General features: G+C 40.4%; 1 protein-coding gene across 3 annotated transcripts in view; it reads right to left on the bottom strand.

The window, feature by feature from the left end:
* The window catches only part of septin4b (septin 4b), a 221120-nt gene that overhangs the window by 30615 nt on the left and 167902 nt on the right, over positions 1-22603 (bottom strand). For 2 of the 3 annotated variants that reach the window (XM_060905783.1, XM_060905782.1), the window contains exons 2-6: positions 8401-8497; positions 8208-8294; positions 4892-5015; positions 4309-4443; positions 441-558 (exon numbers count right to left, since the gene is read on the bottom strand). In XM_060905783.1, coding sequence (XP_060761766.1) covers positions 441-558; positions 4309-4443; positions 4892-5015; positions 8208-8294; positions 8401-8497 — 561 coding nt within the window. Of the gene's footprint in view, positions 1-440; positions 559-4308; positions 4444-4891; positions 5016-8207; positions 8295-8400; positions 8498-12991; positions 13121-22603 lie in introns of those variants that run through there. The other variant, XM_060905781.1, reaches the window with a different exon arrangement.

The raw sequence follows: 22603 nt of genomic DNA, 5'->3' as shown, positions 1-22603 counted from the left end.
TCACGAATCTGGCTCCAGACTCCCTTGGGATTTTTCCAGACGCGTTTTGTTATTTTATTTTTTTCTGCTGTAGACAGATGGCCTTGTGCAAAATTACCCTTCTGGATGAGTGTGTAAAGGGACATACTTTCTTATAAAAAAACCCCAAAGTGGTCCAGAATATGCACTTTAAGCCATGTCTTAATGGTTGGAGAAGCAGCTTTGAGACCAAAAGATTGCCAGTTCGATTCTCTGGACCAGCATGGATGGCTGAAGTGTTAGCCACCTAACCTAACTGCTCCCCAGGCTGCTCCGGGTATGTTGTATGTTGCTCTAGATAAGATCATCTGCTAAATGCCTGTAATGTAATGAGTATATCCATCTAATAAAGAGTTAATAAATATGTTCTTGTGACATACAGCACAGGACTGAAATGATCCATTTGACATTACCAAACTTGCCTTAATTTTCTTTTTCTTGACCTCACTGGGGGTGAGCGTGTCTGCCTTGGCCAAGACTGGCACAATGTTGACCTTTTCATGTAGGGCTTTCATAAACTCCACATCCAAAGGCCTGAGACTGTAAAAGACAAGCAGGCCCACTTTCATTACATACAAATAGAAAAGAAAAGAAAAAAATACATACAACACTAGATTGAGGCTTGTGTATAAAATGCCTCACTGTTTACTAGTGTCAGAATAAGACAATATTTTGTCCCTTATTATTTCCTGTTCCACCTCTTTTACAGTTTAAAGTACCCTAATAGAGCAGCAAAAACACCAGGGCTGTTTTAAAACACATAATATTTCACCATGAGAGGGGAAAACGCTTCACTTATAATTTGCATGAAGCTCAACTTTGTCACGTCGCTTGCCACACATTCACACTGCTAACAGTCGCACGCTTGACATGAATGCTTTGTTGTGTCGCATCCCTGCTGGTGTGAATGTGGGACAAATTTTTATACGAGGGTGAGTTAAATGAAAACCTTAAAAGTGTGACATAAAATAGAAATTAAAATAATTTTTATTTTTTCTAGAGGAATCCAGACCCTCATAGGAACATGACTGAATACATTGAATGAAATGGAGATTGTGTAGAAAAATGGTGTACTTTTGAGACACCTATTGGCAATAAACCATGCAAATTTGTTCCTCTGACTCACTCATGCAAGCAATATACAGCAAAAATCAAATGTATATATAAAGGATATTAAACAGTCGCGCAAAGATATGAAATTTCTCTTCGAGTGGTGAACATATTCACGAGTGAGCGAAGCGAACATGGGAAAATATTTTCAACACGAGTCGATGAACTTCATGCCACTGTGTAATGTTCTTTATATTATCTGGACACGGGTGGCACGGTGGTGCAGTGGTTAGCGCTGTCACCTCACAGCAAGAAGGTCCGGATTCGAGCCCCGTGGCCGGCGAGGGCCTTTCTGTGCGGAGTTTGCATGATCTCCCCGTGTCCACGTGGGTTTCCTCCGGGTGCTCCGGTTTCCCCCACAGTCCAAAGACATGCAGGTTAGGTTAACTGGTGACTCTAAATTGACTGTAGGTGTGAATGTGAGTGTGAATGGTTGTCTGTGTCTATGTGTCAGCCCTGTGATGACCTGGCTACTTGTCCAGGGTGTACCCCGCCTTTCGCCCGTAGTCAGCTGGGATAGGCTCCAGCTTGCCTGTGACCCTGTAGAACAGGATAAAGCGGCTAGAGATAATGAGATGAGATTATCTGGACACATCCACAATTAAAAAAAAAAACCTCCACAAGTTAATCCAAAGAATTTTAATTTTGAACCAGTTCACTATTTTGACAACGTGCATCTAGTCAGCGGGAAAATACCAGGACTGACATCATCAGAGTGAAATATCGGAAATTATTATACATACAGGACACTTTTTCGATGGAATAAAAGAAAGAAGAAGAATGCACAACTTTATTCATCACACACTTGTGAAATTTCTTCTCTGAAGCAGTGAACATTGAGCACACACACATACCTAGAGCAGTGGGCAGCCATGCTAACAGCGCCCGGGGAGCAGGTGGGAGTTAGGTACCTCGCTCAAGAGCACCTAACCGCATGTCTTTGGACTGTGGGGGAAACCGGAGCACCCGGAGGAAACCCACAAAGACACGGGGAGAACATGCAAACTCCACACAGAAAGGCCCTCGCCAGCTGCTGGGTTCGAACCCAGAACCTTCTTGCTGTGAGGCGACCGTGCTAACCACTTACACCACCGTGCCGCCAAAAAACATGCATTCTATTTCCTTCTAGCGTGTTTCGTTCATTTGGTTTGATAGCATGCAATATTCTTAGCATATCGCTCATCCTATGCGTATTATGTCACTCTACCCAATGGAGAATGAGCGTTGAATATGGTTTACGATATTGCATGGTTGTCAAGACAACATGACGTCACACGTGGAGCTGATGCGAATATTCACTGAGGAAGTTTTCTGCTGCGCATGCGCAGAAGAATTTCTTTGTTCGCAGGCAGTGCCCACAGTAAACTGTCGCAGTGAATTGAAAATGCCATAAGATCTGCATTACACGTAAAACTTCCGCGCTAGCAAGCAACCGTGACAATATGTAAACAAACATGGCTGCCAGGTTTGCTTCTTTAACCCCGCTGTTCTTAACTTTTTGTAAAATCTATAATTGTTCCATCAAATGTGTATGTATAATAATAATCATAATAGTGACTGGCTTTTTTTGTGGTCTATCAGATACATTCCATTCAGTTAACATGATACTGAACTCGTCTTCTACTCATTCAATATCATGCTAGCTGAATGGAATATATCTGATATACCACTCAACGCCAGCCAATATTATTTAAATATGCCACTCAGATCCGTGATGTATTTCATATAAAAGATGCAGGTTTTTCAGCTTGAGAAGATAAACTTCATCTCTTCAAGCCAACCTGTGATTTTCTTTTTATCATATCGACACATTCACAAGCGAAAAGTACCCAAATTTATCAAAACAATTCATCAATTTCCTCCTGAGTGACATATAGAGATTTATGTCATGGTTTTGGTTCTCCATGTCCCGGATGTAGCTCGTATGAAAAATACGAGTAGTGTATTTCCCAGAAAAAACACTTGTGTCCATATATATATATATATATATATATATATATATATATCAGGGCTTTGAACCAGAATTTTTTTCCTATTGGTTCGTTCCGAACAGAAACGGAATTTTAACGTTTCCGGTTTTGGGTTCCACCATTAAATAGACGTTCCCGAACCGGTTAGAACAAAAAAATTTCGTTCCCGGAACGGTTAATTACGTTCCCTGTCAGCTGTTTAACAAATGGCTATAAAATTATGTCTCTGTCTCATCCAGCTTAAGCCAAATGTAGGCTAATTCTATTACAACCTTCATTAAATAAGACAAGAAATAATTCAAAACAATTATTATTTCAAATGTTGGCGATTTGGATTCTCAGTATGTCTTCCCATCTACACAAACAGAAAAAGTGCCAAAAATGAAAGAGAATTCGTTTAGTGCGTTACCAAAGGCTAGTCAGGCCCTATGCATTGATAGGCTAACAGAGGTTAACGTCATTTAATGTTCGCGAGCCTCTCATTAACGTGGACAAATATATTGATATCGTGTTTGAAATTGACGTTTTTGAATAACGATAGACTGCAATATTTACCTCTTATTTAAGATGTGGAGACGTGATAGTAGTCCACCCTCCCGCTCTCTCCATTCAGTCAGCGAACGTCACACAGGAAGTGAACCCCAGCGGGTCATAGAAACTTGCGCAGGAGAAGAATGACTTTTTTATTTGTAGGCTATGGAAACTTTGAGGAACGAAATAAAAACCGGTATTAACCGGTTACCATTATTTTTAATAAGCGTTTCTGTTCCGGAACATAAAAAATAATAAAGTTTCTGGTTTCGTTTCTGTTCCATGTGAAATAGAAAAAGTTCCCGGTTTTCGTTTTCGTTCCTTGAACCGGTTCAAAGCCCTGATATATATATACACACACACAATGTGCTTTAATATAGAACTGCTCAAAAAGGAAGGATGACCATTTTCTATAAAAACGAGTCAGTTTCCTCTCTGGAGGAGAGTGACAGGAGAAGGTGACCTTTCATACAGAGATGTAATTACTACACTTTTACACTAGAGGGCGAACACGGATTAAAAAAAATACTAAAAACAAACAACACAAGGTCTCCCATACTGGATTATGAGTGTTGGTGATTCACTGAAACACATTACAACATTAATGATTTGAATGAAGCACCTTATGCTTGATTTCTGCATTATTGGTGTGCAAGTGTGTTCGTGCTCATTCTCATACCCATGGCCAAAGGGTGAAATGAAGTAAAGACAGCAGTGCACACGGTTGTCCTGAATGTTTTTGCGGTTCAGGCCACTCTCGTCTCGGAAGTACTGCTCAAACTGTTGGTCGATGTAGTCGGCTACTGACTTCCAGCTGAAATCATACACGCACTAGTTAACTACTAAATAATAAGTTAATTATTACTATTAATTCCCATTACTTTATTATTGCATTATTTTGATTTATTTCTTGAATCCAAAATGTAATAAATTATTTATTATAAGTTGTATAAGGTCTACATTTATATGTGATAGGTAATAATTAAATAGGTCTCGTTATATAATTATAATAGGAATATAATTTCAATAAATAAATCTAATTTTAGTTATATTACTAAGCTAAATATCTCAATTATTAAATCAGTTTGTTGAACTACAGTTGCTAATAATGACAGTTTTTTTTATAATATTCTGTCAGAAAAGGCTGTAGAATATTATCGAATCTATATTATATGAAGAACCTTTTGGGGAATCCTTTTATTTTTTTAAATAAAATATATTTTTTAAATATTAAAATTTTACTGGAACACAAAAACTCGTACCACTCAGTGTTATTAACTGCATCCCCAAAGCCTGGTGTATCCACGATGGTGAGCTTGAGTTTGACGCCCTTCTCCTCGATGTCCACTGTGTGCTTCGTGATTTCCACTGTCTGGGTGATTCGTTCTGGAACGCAAACATGCTATTTGTTTCTCCAATTAGACTAATGCAGAATTTAAATCTGCAAAGGGTAGATTTCTGAAAATATCAGCATACAGCTACTTCTTCTGATATAATGTACTGGTAGTACATATTCTTTAAGTGTATATTCGATCATCCATTCAGAAATACTGAAAAAAGTGGGAAATGTTACTCAGCCGGCTACCAGTGGCGTCATTAGGCCCCCATCACTCAGGGCTCTAGCCCCGGGTATTTTGAACCTAGCCCCAGGTATTTTCGCCCTCAAAAAAAAAGTAAGAGATTAATAGAAAACAGCTGACTGAAACAGATCGGAACTTGACTTGCAGCGTCTGAAGACTGGGGGGGGGGGGGGGGGGGGAGGGGGGCATAATTGAGCACTGCACAGTGCACATTCAAAATTTCAATAACTGCCAACAGAAGAAGAACATTCAGAACTGGTCGGTAGATGACTACAAAACAAACAAAACAATCCGCTATTGTTGGATTTTTCAAGATGAAAACAGATGATAAGTTATCGACCGTGGGTGTATGTAAAGAATGCATCAACAATGTAACCTATCGAATTATGCTGAAGCACAGAAACGGCTCAGTGTAGCTGGTTATGTTGAATTTACAGCGTAGGGTCTGTATGATTAGTGTGCCAGGCGAGCCCAGAAGTTCGAGTGGTTTAATCAATATCTACAGTACGGGTCTATTTGCCCCGACTAAGTTTATTCAACAGGTCAACAACAATTTGTGTTCATGTCGACACCAATAGTTGCCCTGACATAAGTTAATCATATGTTTTAATCCTACGCAGAACCAGCCAGCTGACCATCCCACAGCCAGCCTTTGGCATATTATGGCCCTTTTCCACTACCCTTTTCAGCTCACTTCAGCTCGCTTCAGCTCACTTCAGCCCGACACGGCTCGCGTTTCGACTACCAAAAACCAGCACGACTCAGCTCGTTTCAGCCCTGCTTAGCCCCTAAAACTCGCACCGTTTTGGAGTGGGGCTGAAGCGAGCCAAACCGTGCCGACTGAGGTTGGGGGCGTGAGCAGACACTCCCCTGTGCACTGATTGGTGAGGAGGCGTGTCCTCACATGCCCACACACGCCTTGCGAGCACGCTGGGATCTGTAAACACCGCAAACCCGGAAGGAGAATAATTACGAATTACGAGAATTTCTGAAGCCTTATGCGCCTCGCCTCATCTATACGCTCTTGCCAGTATCTGTTGGCGTTGTCGGTGACAACAAGCCACAGCACCAAGACCAGCAACACTAACGACTCCATGTCCTCCATGTTTATTGTTTACTATCCGGGTCGTGAGACTACCGCTTAAAAGCTCACTGAATCAGTGACATACAGAGCATCGTGGACGAGTTCGCGGAGCGCAAGGCTCGTCGTATGCCCTTCAAATAATGCGCGCAGTAGGCTATTGATGTTTTATTATGAGCCATGTACAGTATGTCGCCTAATGTTTTTTTGTTTCTGAGTTACATGTTCGTTTGAAGGACTTAATGTACAAAATAACATAGTTGCACCCCGTAGTGTTGAAATTGGTAAACACAGTGCATTCAGTGAGGTTTGCACCGCCCTCCTTTTATTTCTGACTCTTCCTGTCACCGTTGCAACCTCTGAGCGCTCATTCGTATGCCCTTCAAATAATGTGCGCAGTATAGGCTATTGATGTTTTATTATGAGCCATGTACAGTATCCTAATGTTTTTTGTTTCTGAGTTACATGTTCGTTTGAAGGACTTGATGTACTAAATAACATAGTTGCACCCGGTAGTGTTGAAATTGGTAAACACCGCAGTTGCGGACATTTTGTAGCCTAAAATGATGTTATGATAAGCTTTAATAAAGGGCCCGGTCATTTGCCCCGCCCCCGGCCCGGCTCTGACTTGTTCCGCCACTGTCACTGATGTCACTGTTTGCGCTGCTTAACGACATCACGTGACGTCCACCCACTTTCGCTAACTCCACCCAATGTGTCCACCCACTTCCAGCCAGCACGGTTCAGCACGGTTGTAGTCGAAATGCAACTCCAACAGCCCCGCTCAGCTCGACTCAGCTCGACTCGGCACGGCACGGCTCAGCCGCGTTTGTAGTGGAAAAGCGGCATTAGTTACACATCTGGATTTTTTTTTTTTTGCCACGCAATAATAATGTCAACATAAATTTGTGTTGTCCAGACACCACAAATGACCTGCTGCAGTCAACTGAGCCTGGATGCATTGCAGAAAATGGTATTTATATATATATATATATATATATATATATATATATATATATATATATATATGTGTGTGTGTGTGTGTGTGTGTGTGTGTGTGTGTGTGTGTGTGAGAGAGAGGGAGAAACTTGGAAGACATATTTATATGATCATAGTCTTATGAGATGGGATATCATCTGGGATTTTGAATGGTGTAATATCATAATGTAGCTTAGAATTTGTCCTTGTGGTCCTAAAGGAGAGATATGTAAGTGAGAAATGATATATTTTGATTAAACTGATGATAAATTTTTACTGGTTATATTTAATAGTCAGTTGGCACATGCCTGAGTTTCCTGAGACATTACGGGTGTTGATGATAACTTAATAATAAGGAGACAGAAACTGAAGTGAACTACATAAATTTAAAAAGAGCAGTGCAAAAATCAGTAATAAAGAGGTCGTTAACCTTTCCATGTGTGTGGGTGATAATATTTCTTGTAAAGTTAGATATAACCTCACCAACCGATCAATGCCTTAAAAATACAAGCCCCAGGAAAACTTGACTCAGCCCCTGGTCTTTTCAATAGCTAGAAATGCCTCTGTCGGCTGCTGATATGGTAACCCAAGTGTTTTGTTTTTTTTTCCTTTCAGCTCTCAATTAGCTACTGGCTTTGGTTACTATTCAAATTACTCTATATGATGTGTTTTTCTGAAAGTAACATGCACTATTACTGTGCTAAGTAAAATAACACACTATCTCCTTTGCTAGCTTCAGAATGGCTTATAAGATGAGGATGTTATCCGACTTCGTTAGTACAGGACATGAAAAAGCATACAAACGCAAAATCTTTGCTCATTTGTGTACAAAATAAACTATAACATTTGCATGCATTTAATAGATGGGATTTTGTGATGATACAAAAGCATTCCCTTGCATAATATACTGTATTTATGATTTAACCACATCCAGATTACCTTCAGCATTGAGAAGTTTTCTGTCTTTGTAGAGATCTGTGAGGAAGAGGCTGTTGACCAGGGTGGACTTGCCCAATCCAGACTCCCCTAAGAGAACACACACAAAGGGACCCGATGAGAAGAAATAGAAAGAGTGGGGCACCTCAAAGAAACATTTGACTCCTCGGTAGAATTACAATCAGGTTTATTTTACCTGCTACCATTAGAGTGAAGTCGAAGCCCTTTTTCACAGATTTGCGGTGCACTTGATTTGGCAAGGTTGCAAAGCCCACATACTCTTTATCCTGGTCCTGTGCATAACAGAATATCATGAAGAGAAAAACAGAGAGAGAGAGAGAGAGAGAGAGAGAGAGAGAGAGAGAGAGAGAGAGCTGCAGTTAGTTATAGGAGACTGAACATTTAGGCAGGGAAAAGAGCCTGGCAAGAACCAGAGGTGAATGTGGTATTTCAGAAAATTACATAATATGGGATCCCTTCAGCTCTTGGCTATTTTAAGCTCAACAGTAATGCAGAGTTACTCTGTAGTTGGGAAACCAAATGGTGACAAAATTGGGTGGATATAACGGAGGTTGTAAAAGCAGTCACTTTTAATTAGGTCAAATTACAAGTGTGGAAAGGACCACCAGCATATTAGACATATGCAATCTATAGCATTTCAGACATGTCATCAAAGACCCAAAGTCATAATGTTCTCTCCCAAAGGAAAAAAAAATCAGGTCTTCATTTATTCACTGTCTGTAACCGTTTATCCACTTCAAGGTTGTGGTGAATCCAGAGTCTCACAGAAGCATTGGGTCCAAGGAAGGAATACACCCAACCAATCACAGAGGCATCACACACACACACACACTCCAGGGTATGAACTTTAACTGTCGCAGACAGTTGTGCTAATCATCCTGAGGAAACACTGACTAACCTAAATAAAAATTCCAGGGTTTTTTTCCTCATGACAAATGAACACTGAAATTGTTTCTCATTCATGTATCATTGCATTAGTCTTTACATTTTTAAATTGTCGTGTTTATGTTACATTATATTGCAGTTGACACACATATACATACATACATACATACATACATACATACATACATACATACACATATATATACAGACATACATATGGGTTTTTTCAGTCCGTATTTTCTATACCCTGATTTTTTTTTTTAATTAGGTTTAAAGGTAACTGCTTGTGCTTGTGTTTCAAGGCAGTCTTCAGGATGCTATTGAAAACCCCCATCTCAGACACAGCTAGACAAGACAAGTCTGGAAACCTAGGGGGCATGCACAGTATGCGAGGTCATTTAAGTTACTTGTATTAATTTTAATTGCTAATTACTCAAAAGTATTACATTCCTCTGTAACCCAACTCTGAATACAAGGAATTTTACTGAGGAAAAAAATATTGACGGAATTTTGGAACTTGCTGTGAGTTATCAACCACGAATACTGCCACCTGATATGAAGAAAAACTAGCTAGTATTCACCTGAACCTAATGAAGGATGTAGCCCTTTGGAGGTGGTAATGACTAGACGTACCATTACAGAAAAACTGGGAACACCGGATACGAGGCAAGAATACACCTTGCCTCATACACATGGGCAATTTTGAGTTGGCAATCCACAATCCACAGGATGTTTTTAGGAGTTGGGAGGAAGGCCAGAGAACCCACAGGAAACCCACACAGACACAGGGAGAATGTGAAAAACTCTACTGATAGTACCATAAACTCAAGAAGAAGCCAGGGACCATGGGAGTTGTTTTATTACAATAAAACACTACTATATGCCGAAACAGAAGAGTCAAGTATGATGTAAGGTAATTTGGCTCTTGTGTCAAAGGCAAATGCAAAACCTCAAAATAACCCAAACTCAAACTATGGCCAATCCTTCTGAACTACAACAGTCACACATTCCGTTCTTTCTGAAAAACAATTCCACAGTCATTCATTCATGCAGAAGATACCATTTGTTCCAGTCAAATGCGTTATGGATTGTGAAACGGACAGAAGGGATTTTCAAGACGTATACCAGGTCTCCAAGTATTACCTCAGTGGAGTCATAAGGGTCAAAGCGACCCCATGGACTCTTGGGCCTGGAAGGGATGATGGGTGATGGGCTAAAAGGAGGTGGCAGATCCACATATCCAGCCTGAATGCCATGCTTGGGGTCAGGTTCTACTTCCCCCAGGGCTCCGCATGATGCAGGAAGCCTCAAAAATGTGAGCGTTCCATCTGTGGGGGGACTCTCATGACCTTCAGCCTCACAAGGGACAAATAGGTGCCCCTCTCTCACAGAGTGGTGTCCCATGATATTCTCCAGCTCAGAGTCCTCTGAATCTTCCTTGGTGTGGCTTGAGCTCTGGGGGGTAGGTTGGACGTGGTATAGGTTGATGGTATGAGTGTTCAATTGTATAAGGGTGTAGATTGGGAACAAAGGATGGGTCAAGGGAAGGAAAGTAGAGAGATGTTTTAATGGTTGTGATGGCAAACAAGCATCAATGAACAAACAACCAAAAAACATTGTTTTTTCTTTCTTTTCAGCCCTATCTATTGTGGGTCCTTGGAACTGCCGGTTACATGGGTGAAAGTTAAAATATATCTTAGCATTTATGATATTTTTCCTAATTCATCAACTAAAATGAATGATTTTTGAATGGCAATCATCAAAGACAGTTAGTAGTACAAGCAATAGTCACTGTTTATAACAAAAAAAAAATCAAATAGTGCATTGGTTAAGTGAGGGTCGCCCTGCTCCAGATGGATCAAGACGGCTGTTATGAAATAAATAACCATGATATATTGCTTCTCAAGTGCATCCAGATAAGAATCTATTCACTCAGCATATTCACATTTCCAGATGGCGGATTGGACAAGCTGCATTATAGCAGGTGTCGACTGAAAGTGCGCACGTGGCACCAAAACGACTGCATCCAAATCAAACTTGACACACAGAAGGGCTGTAGTTTAGAGACCATGTGAAGAATCAAGTGCGAGTACATTGACTAGAGGAGGCCATTTTAAAACACAAAATTACAGATCCTCTCAGCTGACAAAGTAGAGAAGAACCTGATGTAAGCATTCCTAGAAATCTTTATCTTTGCATTAATTATATTTGCTACACAGACACGTTGTACACAGCCAAAAAGCTCAGAAAATCAGTCATGGTCTACTTTGTGGACAGTAAGCAGCTCAGGTTTCGAGGTTGGTCCATGCTATATGAGGTTGATGAATAATACAGTGTTTCAGATAGAGTGGGGTTGATCAGAAGCTCAGGAAAGTCTCCTGGTTGATTATGCTGTACAGCTTAAATTAACATCCCTTGACAACTAAGCAAGATCGAGTGGCAAATAACCTGCAGCTAGCTATGTATGTGTTACAGGTAAAAAATTTAAAAAATAAAAAAAATATTCAATCTAGGTCTTTTTTTACCTGGGTTCAAATTTTTTTTAACGTAGTTCATAATTTCCAACCTAAGTAAAAATTTTGGATTATCGAAGATTCTTAAAAGGAATTTTCTATCACTTATTTGTCTCTCTTTCTTCTATCCACTTCCTCTCTGTCAACACCTACCTAATATTTCCTCGTCTGTCGGTTGACCTATTCCTACCTACCTAATTAGCATTTTTTAAAACTATCTTTTTCATACTTAACTGGGATTTGAACTTGGAACCTTCTGATTCTGGGCGGCACGGTGGTGTAGTGGTTAGCACTGTTGCCTCACAGCAAGAAAGTCCGGGTTCGAGCCCCGTGGCCGATGAGGGCCTTTCTGTGCGGAGTTTGCATGTTCTCCCCGTGGGTTTCCTCCGGGTGCTCCAGTTTCCCACACAGTCCAAAGACATGCAGGTTAGGTTAACTGGTGACTCTAAATTGACCGTAGGTGTGAATGTGAGTGTGAATGGTTGTCTGTGTCTATGTGTCAGCCCTGTGATGACCTGGCGACTTGTCCAGGGTGTACCCCGCCTTTCGCCCGTAGTCAGCTGGGATAGGCTCCAACTTGCCTGCGACCCTGTAGAACAGGATAAAGCGGCTAGAGATAATGAGATGAGACCTTCTGATTCTTAACCCAAGACCTTAACCACTAGACCAGCAACAATCGTGATGGAAAGCATGATACATATTTTGAATTTATTAATGAGTCCAGTCTTGTTACATCATCAAATAGTTTAAAATCCAAAGTCTTCCCAAATCCTAACCCTAAACTTAACCCTAGCTATAGTAAGTCTCCTTCATACAAGTAGCAAATTATGAACTGGGTTAAAAATTTTAACCTAGGTTGAAAAGTTCCACCTGACCTACAATTCTGACCTGTAACATATGTATGGCTAGCTACTTTATTCGACACACAACCTAAGTCTATGTCTTAAGGTATTCTAGTTGAATAATTTGTCAAGAATTAATAAACGTTGTTGATTTTGTCATCACCGAAATATTTGTGTTGCATTTCAATGTATCTGCATATATTTTATAATGTATTTCATTTGTAAAATAGTAAGGGTGCCTTATTTAATCCAAGTTATAACACATTATGCTCAAAATTCTCAGTGAGGCCAAAAGGGGAAGCTCATCCAACACTGTTTCAGATACAAATTGTAATGAATTGTGTAACTGCTGAAAGTTAGCATGCAGCAGCATTGTAACTCATCTCCAACCAGTAATAAACTGGATGAGCAGTAGTGCATTGATGCGGGTGTGTCAAATTCAGGAAATGGGCGTTGTTTGTTCTGCCATGAATTAGACCTGCAAGCATGATCCATCCCATAAGGGGCAAGAAATGGTTGCCAGTACCTGCTCTTCTACAAGCTTCTTTGGTTTAGGAGATGCTGGAATGGGGTCCTGGACATCAGACTGCACACCACTGTGATTGTCGTCGATTGGTTTCCATTGCTCACTGTCCTCCATTGCTACAGGGGCTACTGTACAGTCTGCCATCTCCAAACAGGAAGGGTCATGCATTTAGAGTAGGATGCAAAGGTGAAATCAAGGTAAATATGTAAGAGTGGCATGTGACAAGAGTCCATTATGTCATAGCCATTCTTGGAAGATTGGTCAAACGGGGGAAGAAGGGGAAAAAAACTGAGCTGGTGAAACACATAAGGTCTGAAGCCTACAACTGGATGCTAAAAAAAAAAAAGTCTACTTGATTTATGCCTGGGGACATACAGCATTCAAAATGGTTTGCATATACCAAGCATTTCTACACTATCTAAAAAGATGATATGCCTCAGCAAGAGTCTGTTAGTCTAGGCCTGTCAGTATTTTTTAAGAGCCTATATTTTGACTAAGTTCCTAAAATATACCATGGTGACCAAAGCAGAAACCAACAGCTCAAATTTACTGAAACAAATATAGCTCCAAAATACCAGAAAACGTCAGTACTACCATATAGAGTATGTTTTCCTTTCACCCATAAACATCTCAAACTATTTGCTAGAGAGGGAGAAAAGTCAGACTGAAACCCTAAAGGCGCATACCCCTTAAATTTGTCCACATTTCAAATTTGTATATTTCGGATTCTTCCTTTCTTATTCCATGTACATAGCTACTTTTGTGTCTTTGCTAAATCCTTCCATCTTAACTGTTCAAGCACCAATCACCAAAGCAAATTCCTTGTATGTGAGAACGTACTTGGCAATAAACTTGATTCTGAAAAGTATTCATCACTGAGGACAGCGAGGAATTTCATGCCAGACAGTCTTACATGTCCTTGCTCTTGGACCATTAAAAGATCTTTCAAAACCTCAATGAATACAAGAACTTTAATCTAAGAACAAAGTATTTGTCATTTGAACAGATTCAATTTTGATTTGATTAGAGGTTGTTGACCCGTTTCAGCCTTGTGTGCTGTGAGATCGATGTTCAATCAGCTTACCAATACTGACCTCATTTAAAGACAAATGATCAATAGTCTAACTGCAGGCTTCCTTCAAACATAAATGCTTTTTTTTTCTAGTTCCAACAAGTAACATGTGCCTTTTCTATCAGCTGTGAACAATATCACAGTGTCTGAAGTATAGCGTCTTTAAATATTGCTCAGCCTACTTTTCAGTTGACTAGAAATAGAAACTGCTCTTTATAATCCATGACAAAGTCTTAGAGTAGGTCAAGACTGCAATGTCCTCCTTTTGGAAATTAGCTTTGGTGTCTATGCACAGTGAGTCAAAAAGAGTCAAACGCAGGAAGCAAAACAAAGTGGGAAGACACAGAGACACCATCCACCATTCATAAGAAGAGCTTACCTTACTCAAAAGGCTCACCTGTAGACCTCTTTAACCAATGCTCACCCGTGGAACCTCTATGGGACACGATTAACCAAATGAAATCCACAGATCCAGCTTTATATAACTTGTTCAAACCCAGATACCAAGCCTTTTATACCAACATCCTCTGGGTCGTGGTGTCCTTCAGCCTCATCGAGCTGCCCCCAGGGGACCAATGAACAAAACCCTAAACTGAACTACCCATGATGATGCCACACCGAGTTAATCCAGGCGACATGTCAGACTTTTTGGTCACATAATGATGCAGTAAGTGACTAACAGCAACCCAGGCAAAGTTCTCTGTGATGAGATTTTTGTTTATGTGCATTTTTAATGCTTTAATCACTGGTCATGCTCTAGAAATTCCCAGTAATGAGTTTTGCAGAAGGAAGGTAAGACTGACAGACCCATCAGCTAGCAACCTCTTACTGTAATTAAGTCCTTAACCAGCTTTTTTGTGCAATCCTGCGTCTTTCCACGGAGTGGAAAACCTCACCAAATTTACAAGCTCAGGAGGCAGCATTTGAGAAGATGCATCAGATCTCCAGAGGAAAGTGGAACGGTTCAGAGAGAAATACATCTCGAACACCAACAGCAGCAGCACCAAGATCTGTTCTAATGTTATTTTCCTCTTCATATTTTGTTACTTTCCTTCAGTTAGCCTCATTGACTCAAAGCCTAAAAGAAGCAGATTGAAGTAAAATCCAGATATTGTTGATTGGTGGATAACTTTATAAAACTAAATCCAAGTGAAGCTCTACATGAGCCAGATAGAACTCGACTAAAAAGGAAATCAGCATCATAAGAAAAATATCACCTTATTATCTTTGTTATTATGTCACTGTGGTGAAACATATTTATGGTTTCAAAGTTTAGATTTCAAGTGCAGTTCCATGTCAAAGTTTGGGAACCCCTTGATTTCTGAAGTGAAAAAAAAAAAAGTAAACACAGCCTCTGCAGCAAACTATTTAAAAAGTTATTCTGCAAATGTTAATGAACAGTTACTTTATATATTTATATTTGATGAAATAAAAAACAGCCCCCCCCAAAAAAAAGGTTGCAGCCTGTGTGAAAGTTTTGACGCCTGTGCGTTGCAGTTGAAAAGTCTCAAAACTAAACAAACCTCGTTAGGTTTTAATTCATTAGGACTTGTTAGGCAGGTCAAGAATTGTCATTAGGAATAACAATTTCAAAAAATAATAAATTCTCAGATTCTTCAAACCTTGTGCTAACAACTATGGGCCCCTAAACGCCTAAGGATCCAGAAATTAAGCTAACTGACAGGTATATGTTACAGGCATTTAGTAGACACTCTTATCCAGAGTGACGTACAACATACCCAGAGCAGCCTGGGGAGCAGCTAGGAGTTAGGTGCCTCGCTCAAGGGCACTTCAGCCATTCCTGCTGGTCCTAGGAATCGAACCTTTGCAACCTTTTGGTCCCAAAGCTGCTTCTCTGACCATTAGGCCATGGCTTCCCCCAATTGATGCACACGGTGCATGGAAATGCTATAAAATTATATTAAAGAAAGCACTTCCAGAACACAGTTTTCGCTATCTGAAATAACATTTAAAAAATGGCAGTTAAGGGGAATTGTGGTAGTTAAGGAAAAATCTAGAAGACCAAGAAAAGGTTTAGATAGGACTGCTGGTATGCTGGCCAGAAAGACAAAGAAAAGCCACTACAGACCTACAGGAAGGTATATGACACTACAGACCTACAGGAAGGTTTAGCTGGCATAGGAGTAGTGGTGCACCGTTCCACATGATCTGCATGGAAGAGTCATCAGAAGGAAACCTTAGCTGGAGCTGTGACCTCATTACAGAAGTCTACATCTGAAGTATGTAAAACAATATCTAGATAATCCAGAAGCAAAAACTGCTGGGGATTGAAGAAGTAAAAATGGAACACTTTGGGCACAATCACCAAAGGTAAAAACTGGAGCGAGAGAGAGGGCATTTGATGAAAACACCACATGCCAACTATTACGCATGGATGTGGGGCTATATGCTTTAGTCACTGGGACAGAAAACCATTACACAAATAGATGGAAGAATGGATTCTAGTAAATATCAGCCAATTCTAGCAGAAATGTGACACAGTCAGTCAAGAAAAAGATGCCAAAATGAGATCCAAAATATACCACAAAATCCACCATGAACTATTTAAGTTTTTGAAACAGCCCTCACAATCCCTTGGTTTGAACGTCATTGAAAATACTGTATGTAGGTAGATCTTAATCCTGTCGTGCATGTTTAATGGCCCATGAACCAGAAATGTTCTACAAGGAAGAGTGCTATGATCTCTACCAAAGGGGATGTTCCTTAGTACTGACCTTGTACACTGCCCAAACGTTTGCACATGCCACAATTACTACTAAAGAGTGCTGTAGAAGTTGTATTTACTTCAAAAATCAACAGAATGTGTAATTTGGCCAAGGGTGCCCAAATATTTGCATATAACTGTATATCAATGGCCAATTGACTGTTTGCCAGAAGTCAGATACGACAGCATCCAGTGGGTTTTCCCAGACTACCACACAAGTGTTGCAGACATACTGTATTTAGGATGCAAACAGCACCTCAATTCCTTAAACTATCAATGTTCAGGGTCAAAGTTAGGAATTTTCTCAAGAACGCCTCGTAAACAAACTACTCTTGCTCCATTTTAGCTGTTTACAAAAAAAGGGTTTTTCAAAACTGTGAAGACTTGTGATGAACCAACGTCACGTAATGTGTACTTAAACTTTTGCTTTACAAGCCAGGGTTACAGCAGCTCATGCAAAATATTACTGGAATGCAGTGCATTATTAAAACAACTTATCGACCATATACATGTAGCATCCTTTTAAGCTGATGATAAATTCCACCCAGCTGAGTTGTTTCTGGGTGATTTAACTTTCTCAAAGGCTCTGTTGTGTCACTGAAATAAGCGCTGTGGGAAGTGAGGGAGGCTGACATGCTGCAATCTTGGACCTTGGATGAGGTAAATGTTGCAGTTTTTCTAGCACCCATACATGTCAACCTATACGGAATGTCTATTTTATACGGATTTGATTCAATAAACGTAGTATACGGGCGTACAAATAAAGTTATACGGATTCTTTAAAAAAACTTCAATATTTATTTAGAGCTATAATCAAGTCCCACGATGATAAAAGAGCACATAACATTTACAAACGTACTGTACACCACAGAAAGCACAGCCAGCCAGTAAAGAGTCTTATGAAATCGCGCGTTATCTTGTGGTAGCGAGACTTCGTTCCACTTTTGATCATGCGCACACCGCATTGCGAGAATCCCACCAACCGGGAAGTTACATTTTGTCTGAAACGCATATTTCCACCTGAGCGACTTTCACTAGCGACTGAAAAGATTCTGAATGGGCACTCCGGCAAGATCAACACAGACACTTGCTGTGACATGCAGCCTCGTGAGGTATTGGTGCAGACTGCTAAAAAAAGCTGTCATGGAGTACAATTCAGAACATTAGAGTGACACTTTGTGTTTTTGTCAAACATTGGAGCTTTGTATTATTCTGAAGGTTTATTGTTATTAATATTGAATAAAAAGTAACTTGGATATATCATTGTTAATTATCATTCAAATTTTAGGTAAATTATTTTAATTTGCATCTTATACGGATTTTATAAGGGAAATACGGATTTTGGAGGTTGGTTATACAGGCTTGATTGACCAAAGGTTGACATGTATGAGCACCACACTAACATACAACTCAAAGTACACCATCAAGTGTATAATAACAAAAGCCTCCATTTTGGTGAGCCTGATGGTTTATGGCATAGTTTATTCAGGAATGTTCCAAGGACGTACTTAAATATCTTCAGCCAAAATACAAGAAAACCGGTCATGGTGGGGGCGGGGACGACACAACACGCTTTTGGACACACGCTGGGTAATTTGTTTAGGGGAATATAATATGCAGCAATTAAGCACTTAGAGCATCCTATAAACTCCTCTGGGTTCCATTCTGTTTTTAATTCCTCTGATTTATTGGGCAGAAAGAAAAAAAAAACAGCCAGAAATATCAAGAGATTAAATATGATGTACTGGATATAGATTACAGTTAACAACCTGCCTGTAAAACTTTAGAGCTTTGGCACTAAATGCAGCTCATGACATCATCTGCATAGGCTTGAGTAACACGGGTAAGCTTTCAAAAAGATGTAGGAGAGAAAGTGAGGATATCAAGACACAAAAAAGGTGGAATACTTGATTAGCAATGTGAAGCATCTTTAAAAAAACAACAGGATTTTCATACTTTGACAAGAAGAGGCCGTCCAACTGGCACTTTAGATGCCCAACCACAGGCTTTTCTTGCCAATGTGTACATAAGGGTCCATCCATCCATTATCTGTAGCCACTTATCCTGTACAGGGTCATAGGCAAGCTGGAGCCTATCCCAGCCGACTATGGGCGAGAGGCGGAGTACACCCTGGACAAGTCGCCAGGTCATCGCAGGGCTAACAGTACATAAGGGTCCATCCATCCATCCATCCATCCATCCATCCATCATCTGTAGCCACTTATCCTGTTCTACAGGGTCACAGGCAAGCTGGAGCCTATCCCAGCTGACTATGGGCGAGAGGCAGGGTACACTCTGGACAAGTCACCAGGTCATCGCAGGGCTAACAGTACATAAGGGTCTTGTTTACCAAATGCTTCGCACAAAATTCTAGACTTCAAAAAAGACACGATGCTGTGAAGGTCTTTATCCAGGGACTATCAGGCATTGTATAGATCACTGTGTCTCAGTTCTGGCTCGTGAGTGGCTAACAGGAAATTGTTCACCTTATCATTGGAAGATTGCAAGTTTGAGTCCTGACAATGCCACAGAGTCAAGAGAATGCTCTCTGGGTGTGAGGCCGGCGTTAGTCTCTCCTCACGCTCAAAGACTTTGGCCACGACCATGAAAACTGGGAGACCCTTGCTCGAAATCGTTCTGCATGACATACAACAGTATCCAAAGGTGCCGCTAGCTATGAAAAGCAGCACATCGGTGTGGTCAAGTCAAAACATGCAACACGTAAAGCCCGAGAAAACAGTACCATCTCTGCCCATGAGGATCATCTTTCACTGTCCTGCCCTCACTGCCCCCACACATTCCATGTAAAGAACCTGTGGCTTCATCAGCCACCTGAGGACACATCAACAACAACAACAATGGATGCCTGAGGTCATTGGTAAAGATGGTCATCTTCCCTCAGGAAGGACGAACGAGTCTCTCCTCAAAACGATGCCAACTAGAACATCAAGGACGTAGTAGCTCATCTGGCGTGCCATCAGTACAACCATGACTACCAAAATGTCAAACAGAACTGAAATGTGATAATGTGAGAGAGGACCAACCTCCACAACAAATTGTTTACAACAGGAAAATCAACAAGCAAACGGCCAAGTTTTGTTCCCTGAGGGAAGCTCTACCCAAAACATTGATCTGAACTGAAATCAGGTGACAACTACGAGAGGAGATCCAGTTCTAATGAGAAGTCCCAAAATTCGTTAAGGTGACCTAATTAGCAGTTCGTTAGCAAATATTTGACAATTCAATGACCAAGTTTTGTCCAGAAGGACTAGTTCACTCACATAAAACAATCAGAACTGAAATCCATTGAGAACTGAGAGAGGAAATACGATTTAACTGAAAATAAGCAAAGTTGTAAACAAACTGTTTACAACAGGAAAATCAACAAACAAATGACCAAGTTTTGTTCCTCAAGGGAAGATCTACCCAAAACATCAATCAGAACTGGAATTGGATGTGAAATGAGAAAGGAGATAATATGTTAGTGAGAGGCCTGGAAAGTTTGTTAATTTAGCCTAATTACTAATTTGTTAGCAAAACATTTGACAAAACAACAACCAAGTTTTGTGCGGAGTGAGGAGTTCTTTCAAACAAAACAAACATTCATAACAGAAATCCATGGAGAATTGATGGAGGAGATATGGTTTAATTGAATTGTGGACGATGGATGGACGACGGCGCTACGCCATGGCAAAAGCTCATTGGCCTTACGGCCAGATACGATAACTAGTCATGAGTTTCTGTGAGTTCTTGTATGTAGAAGATGGCAGTTGGTGTTGCCAAGCGTTCCCCTGTACTGTGATGCAGCATAAACAGCAGTTTGAAAAGATGTGGTGATTGACTTCCTGCTTGCCCTCACCCTCTCCTTCTCTGATTGGTAGCTGTGGTGTCATAAGGTGCTTTCAAACCAAACATTTCTTATTGAGAACTTATTGAGAGTAACCACCCACTGAGGAGCTCCCCAGAGACCTAAGTACCTTCAAGGGCTCTTTCGTTTGCATTTGGACCACCAGTAGGAATGCTGAAGTGATATGAACCGGCTTGCTAGTGTGACGTTAGCAAGAAATGACTGCGAAGATTTTTATATTTCATTTAGACACATCAAAATCATGCTGTATTTCCTTCATCGCATAAAGGATCAATAAAGCCTGGACTTCTCTGTTGGTCCATTTGTCCTTTTTTTTTTTTTTACATACGCTTACGTCACTCATGGTTCCTCTTGTGTTGGAAAAGTACCTACCATGAAGTTGGAGCTAAAAAAGTCCCTCAAAATAGCATTCTAAGAACTATTCTAAGAACTATGATCACTCTTGGTTCCTGTAGTTTGGATGCAAAAAAGGGAGAACTTCCTCCAACAGTTCTAAGAACTATGAAAAAGTTCCTCCAGTCTGAAAGCACCTATGGAGGACTTTCACATGACATTATCACAACTGTGGATTTGTTTACGCAGCCATATTGCTGGGCAAGCTTTGTGTTTGCCAGCAACCGGCACAAGTGTACGCAAGTGATTGTAAGCCCAATTCAGTAAACATCTACAGATAAACTTGTAAAGTTACATCTCCAAGAACAATGCCAGGGACCTGTAGTGCTTTTGGATGTAATAACAGATGCGGAGATAAGTTAAACCAGGCTTTTCATCGCTTCCTGGCAAACCCAGAAAGATGAAAAAATGGCGAGCTGCAGTTAAACAGAAAAACTGGATGATTAAATATTCCTGTGTGTGTGGAGAACATTCTATATCAGGTTGGTGTGGATGCTCTATGCAACATTAAAATGTATATCTGAATGTGAGCTTTGGACGTGATATATTTTATTAGACCTAATGCTTGGCTTGGCTAGGCTAGCAACGTGTTTGTTCTGTACTAATAATGTAGACTCGGCTAAACACCATAAAAATATGCTAGATCTAGGCCCTGGCTTATTTATTACTACAGTGGTGCTTGAAAGTTTGTGAACCCTTTAGAATTTTCTATATTTCTGCATAAATATGACCGAAAACATCATCAGATTTTCACATAAGTCCTAAAAGTGGATAAAGAGAACCCAGTTAAACAAATGAGACAAAAATATTATACTTTGTCATTTATTTATTGAGGAAAATGATCCAATATTACATATCTGTGAGTGGCAAAAGTATGTGAACCTCTAGGATTAGCAGTTAATTTGAAGGTGAAATTAGAGTCAGGTGTTTTCAATCAATGGGATGACAATCAGGTGTGAGTGGGCACCCTGTTTTATTTAAAGAACAGGGACCCATCAAAGTCTGATCTTCACAACACGTTTGTGGAAGTGTATCATGGCACGAACAAAGGAGATTTCTGAGGACCTCAGAAAAAGCGTTGCTGATGCTCATCAGGCTGGAAAAGGTTACAAAACCATCTCTAAAGAGTTTGGACTCCACCAATCCACAGTTAGACAGACTGTGTACAAATGGAGGAAATTCAAGACCATTGTTACCCTCCCCAGGAGTGGTCGACCAACAACGATCACTCCAAGAGCAAGGCATGTAATAGTTGGCAAGGTCACAAAGGACCCCAGGGTAACTTCTAAGCAACTGAAGGCCTCTCTCGCATTGGCTAATGTTAATGTTCATGAGTCCACCATTGGGAGAACACTGAACAACAATGGTGTGCATGGCAGGGTTGCAAGGAGAAAGCAACTGCTCTCCAAAAAGAACATTGCTGCTCGTCTGCAGTTTGACAAAGATCACATGGACAAGCCAGAAGGTTATTGGAAAAATGTTTTGCGGATGGATGAGACCAAAATAGAACTTTTTGGTTAAATGAGAAGCATTATATTTGGAGAAAGGAAAACA

Source organism: Neoarius graeffei, chromosome 23 (assembly GCF_027579695.1).
Source record: "Neoarius graeffei isolate fNeoGra1 chromosome 23, fNeoGra1.pri, whole genome shotgun sequence".
NCBI classification, from domain to species: Eukaryota; Metazoa; Chordata; class Actinopteri; order Siluriformes; family Ariidae; genus Neoarius; species Neoarius graeffei.
The sequence above is the reverse complement of the archived record's forward strand: the minus strand, read 5'-3'. Positions and strand labels throughout refer to the sequence as shown.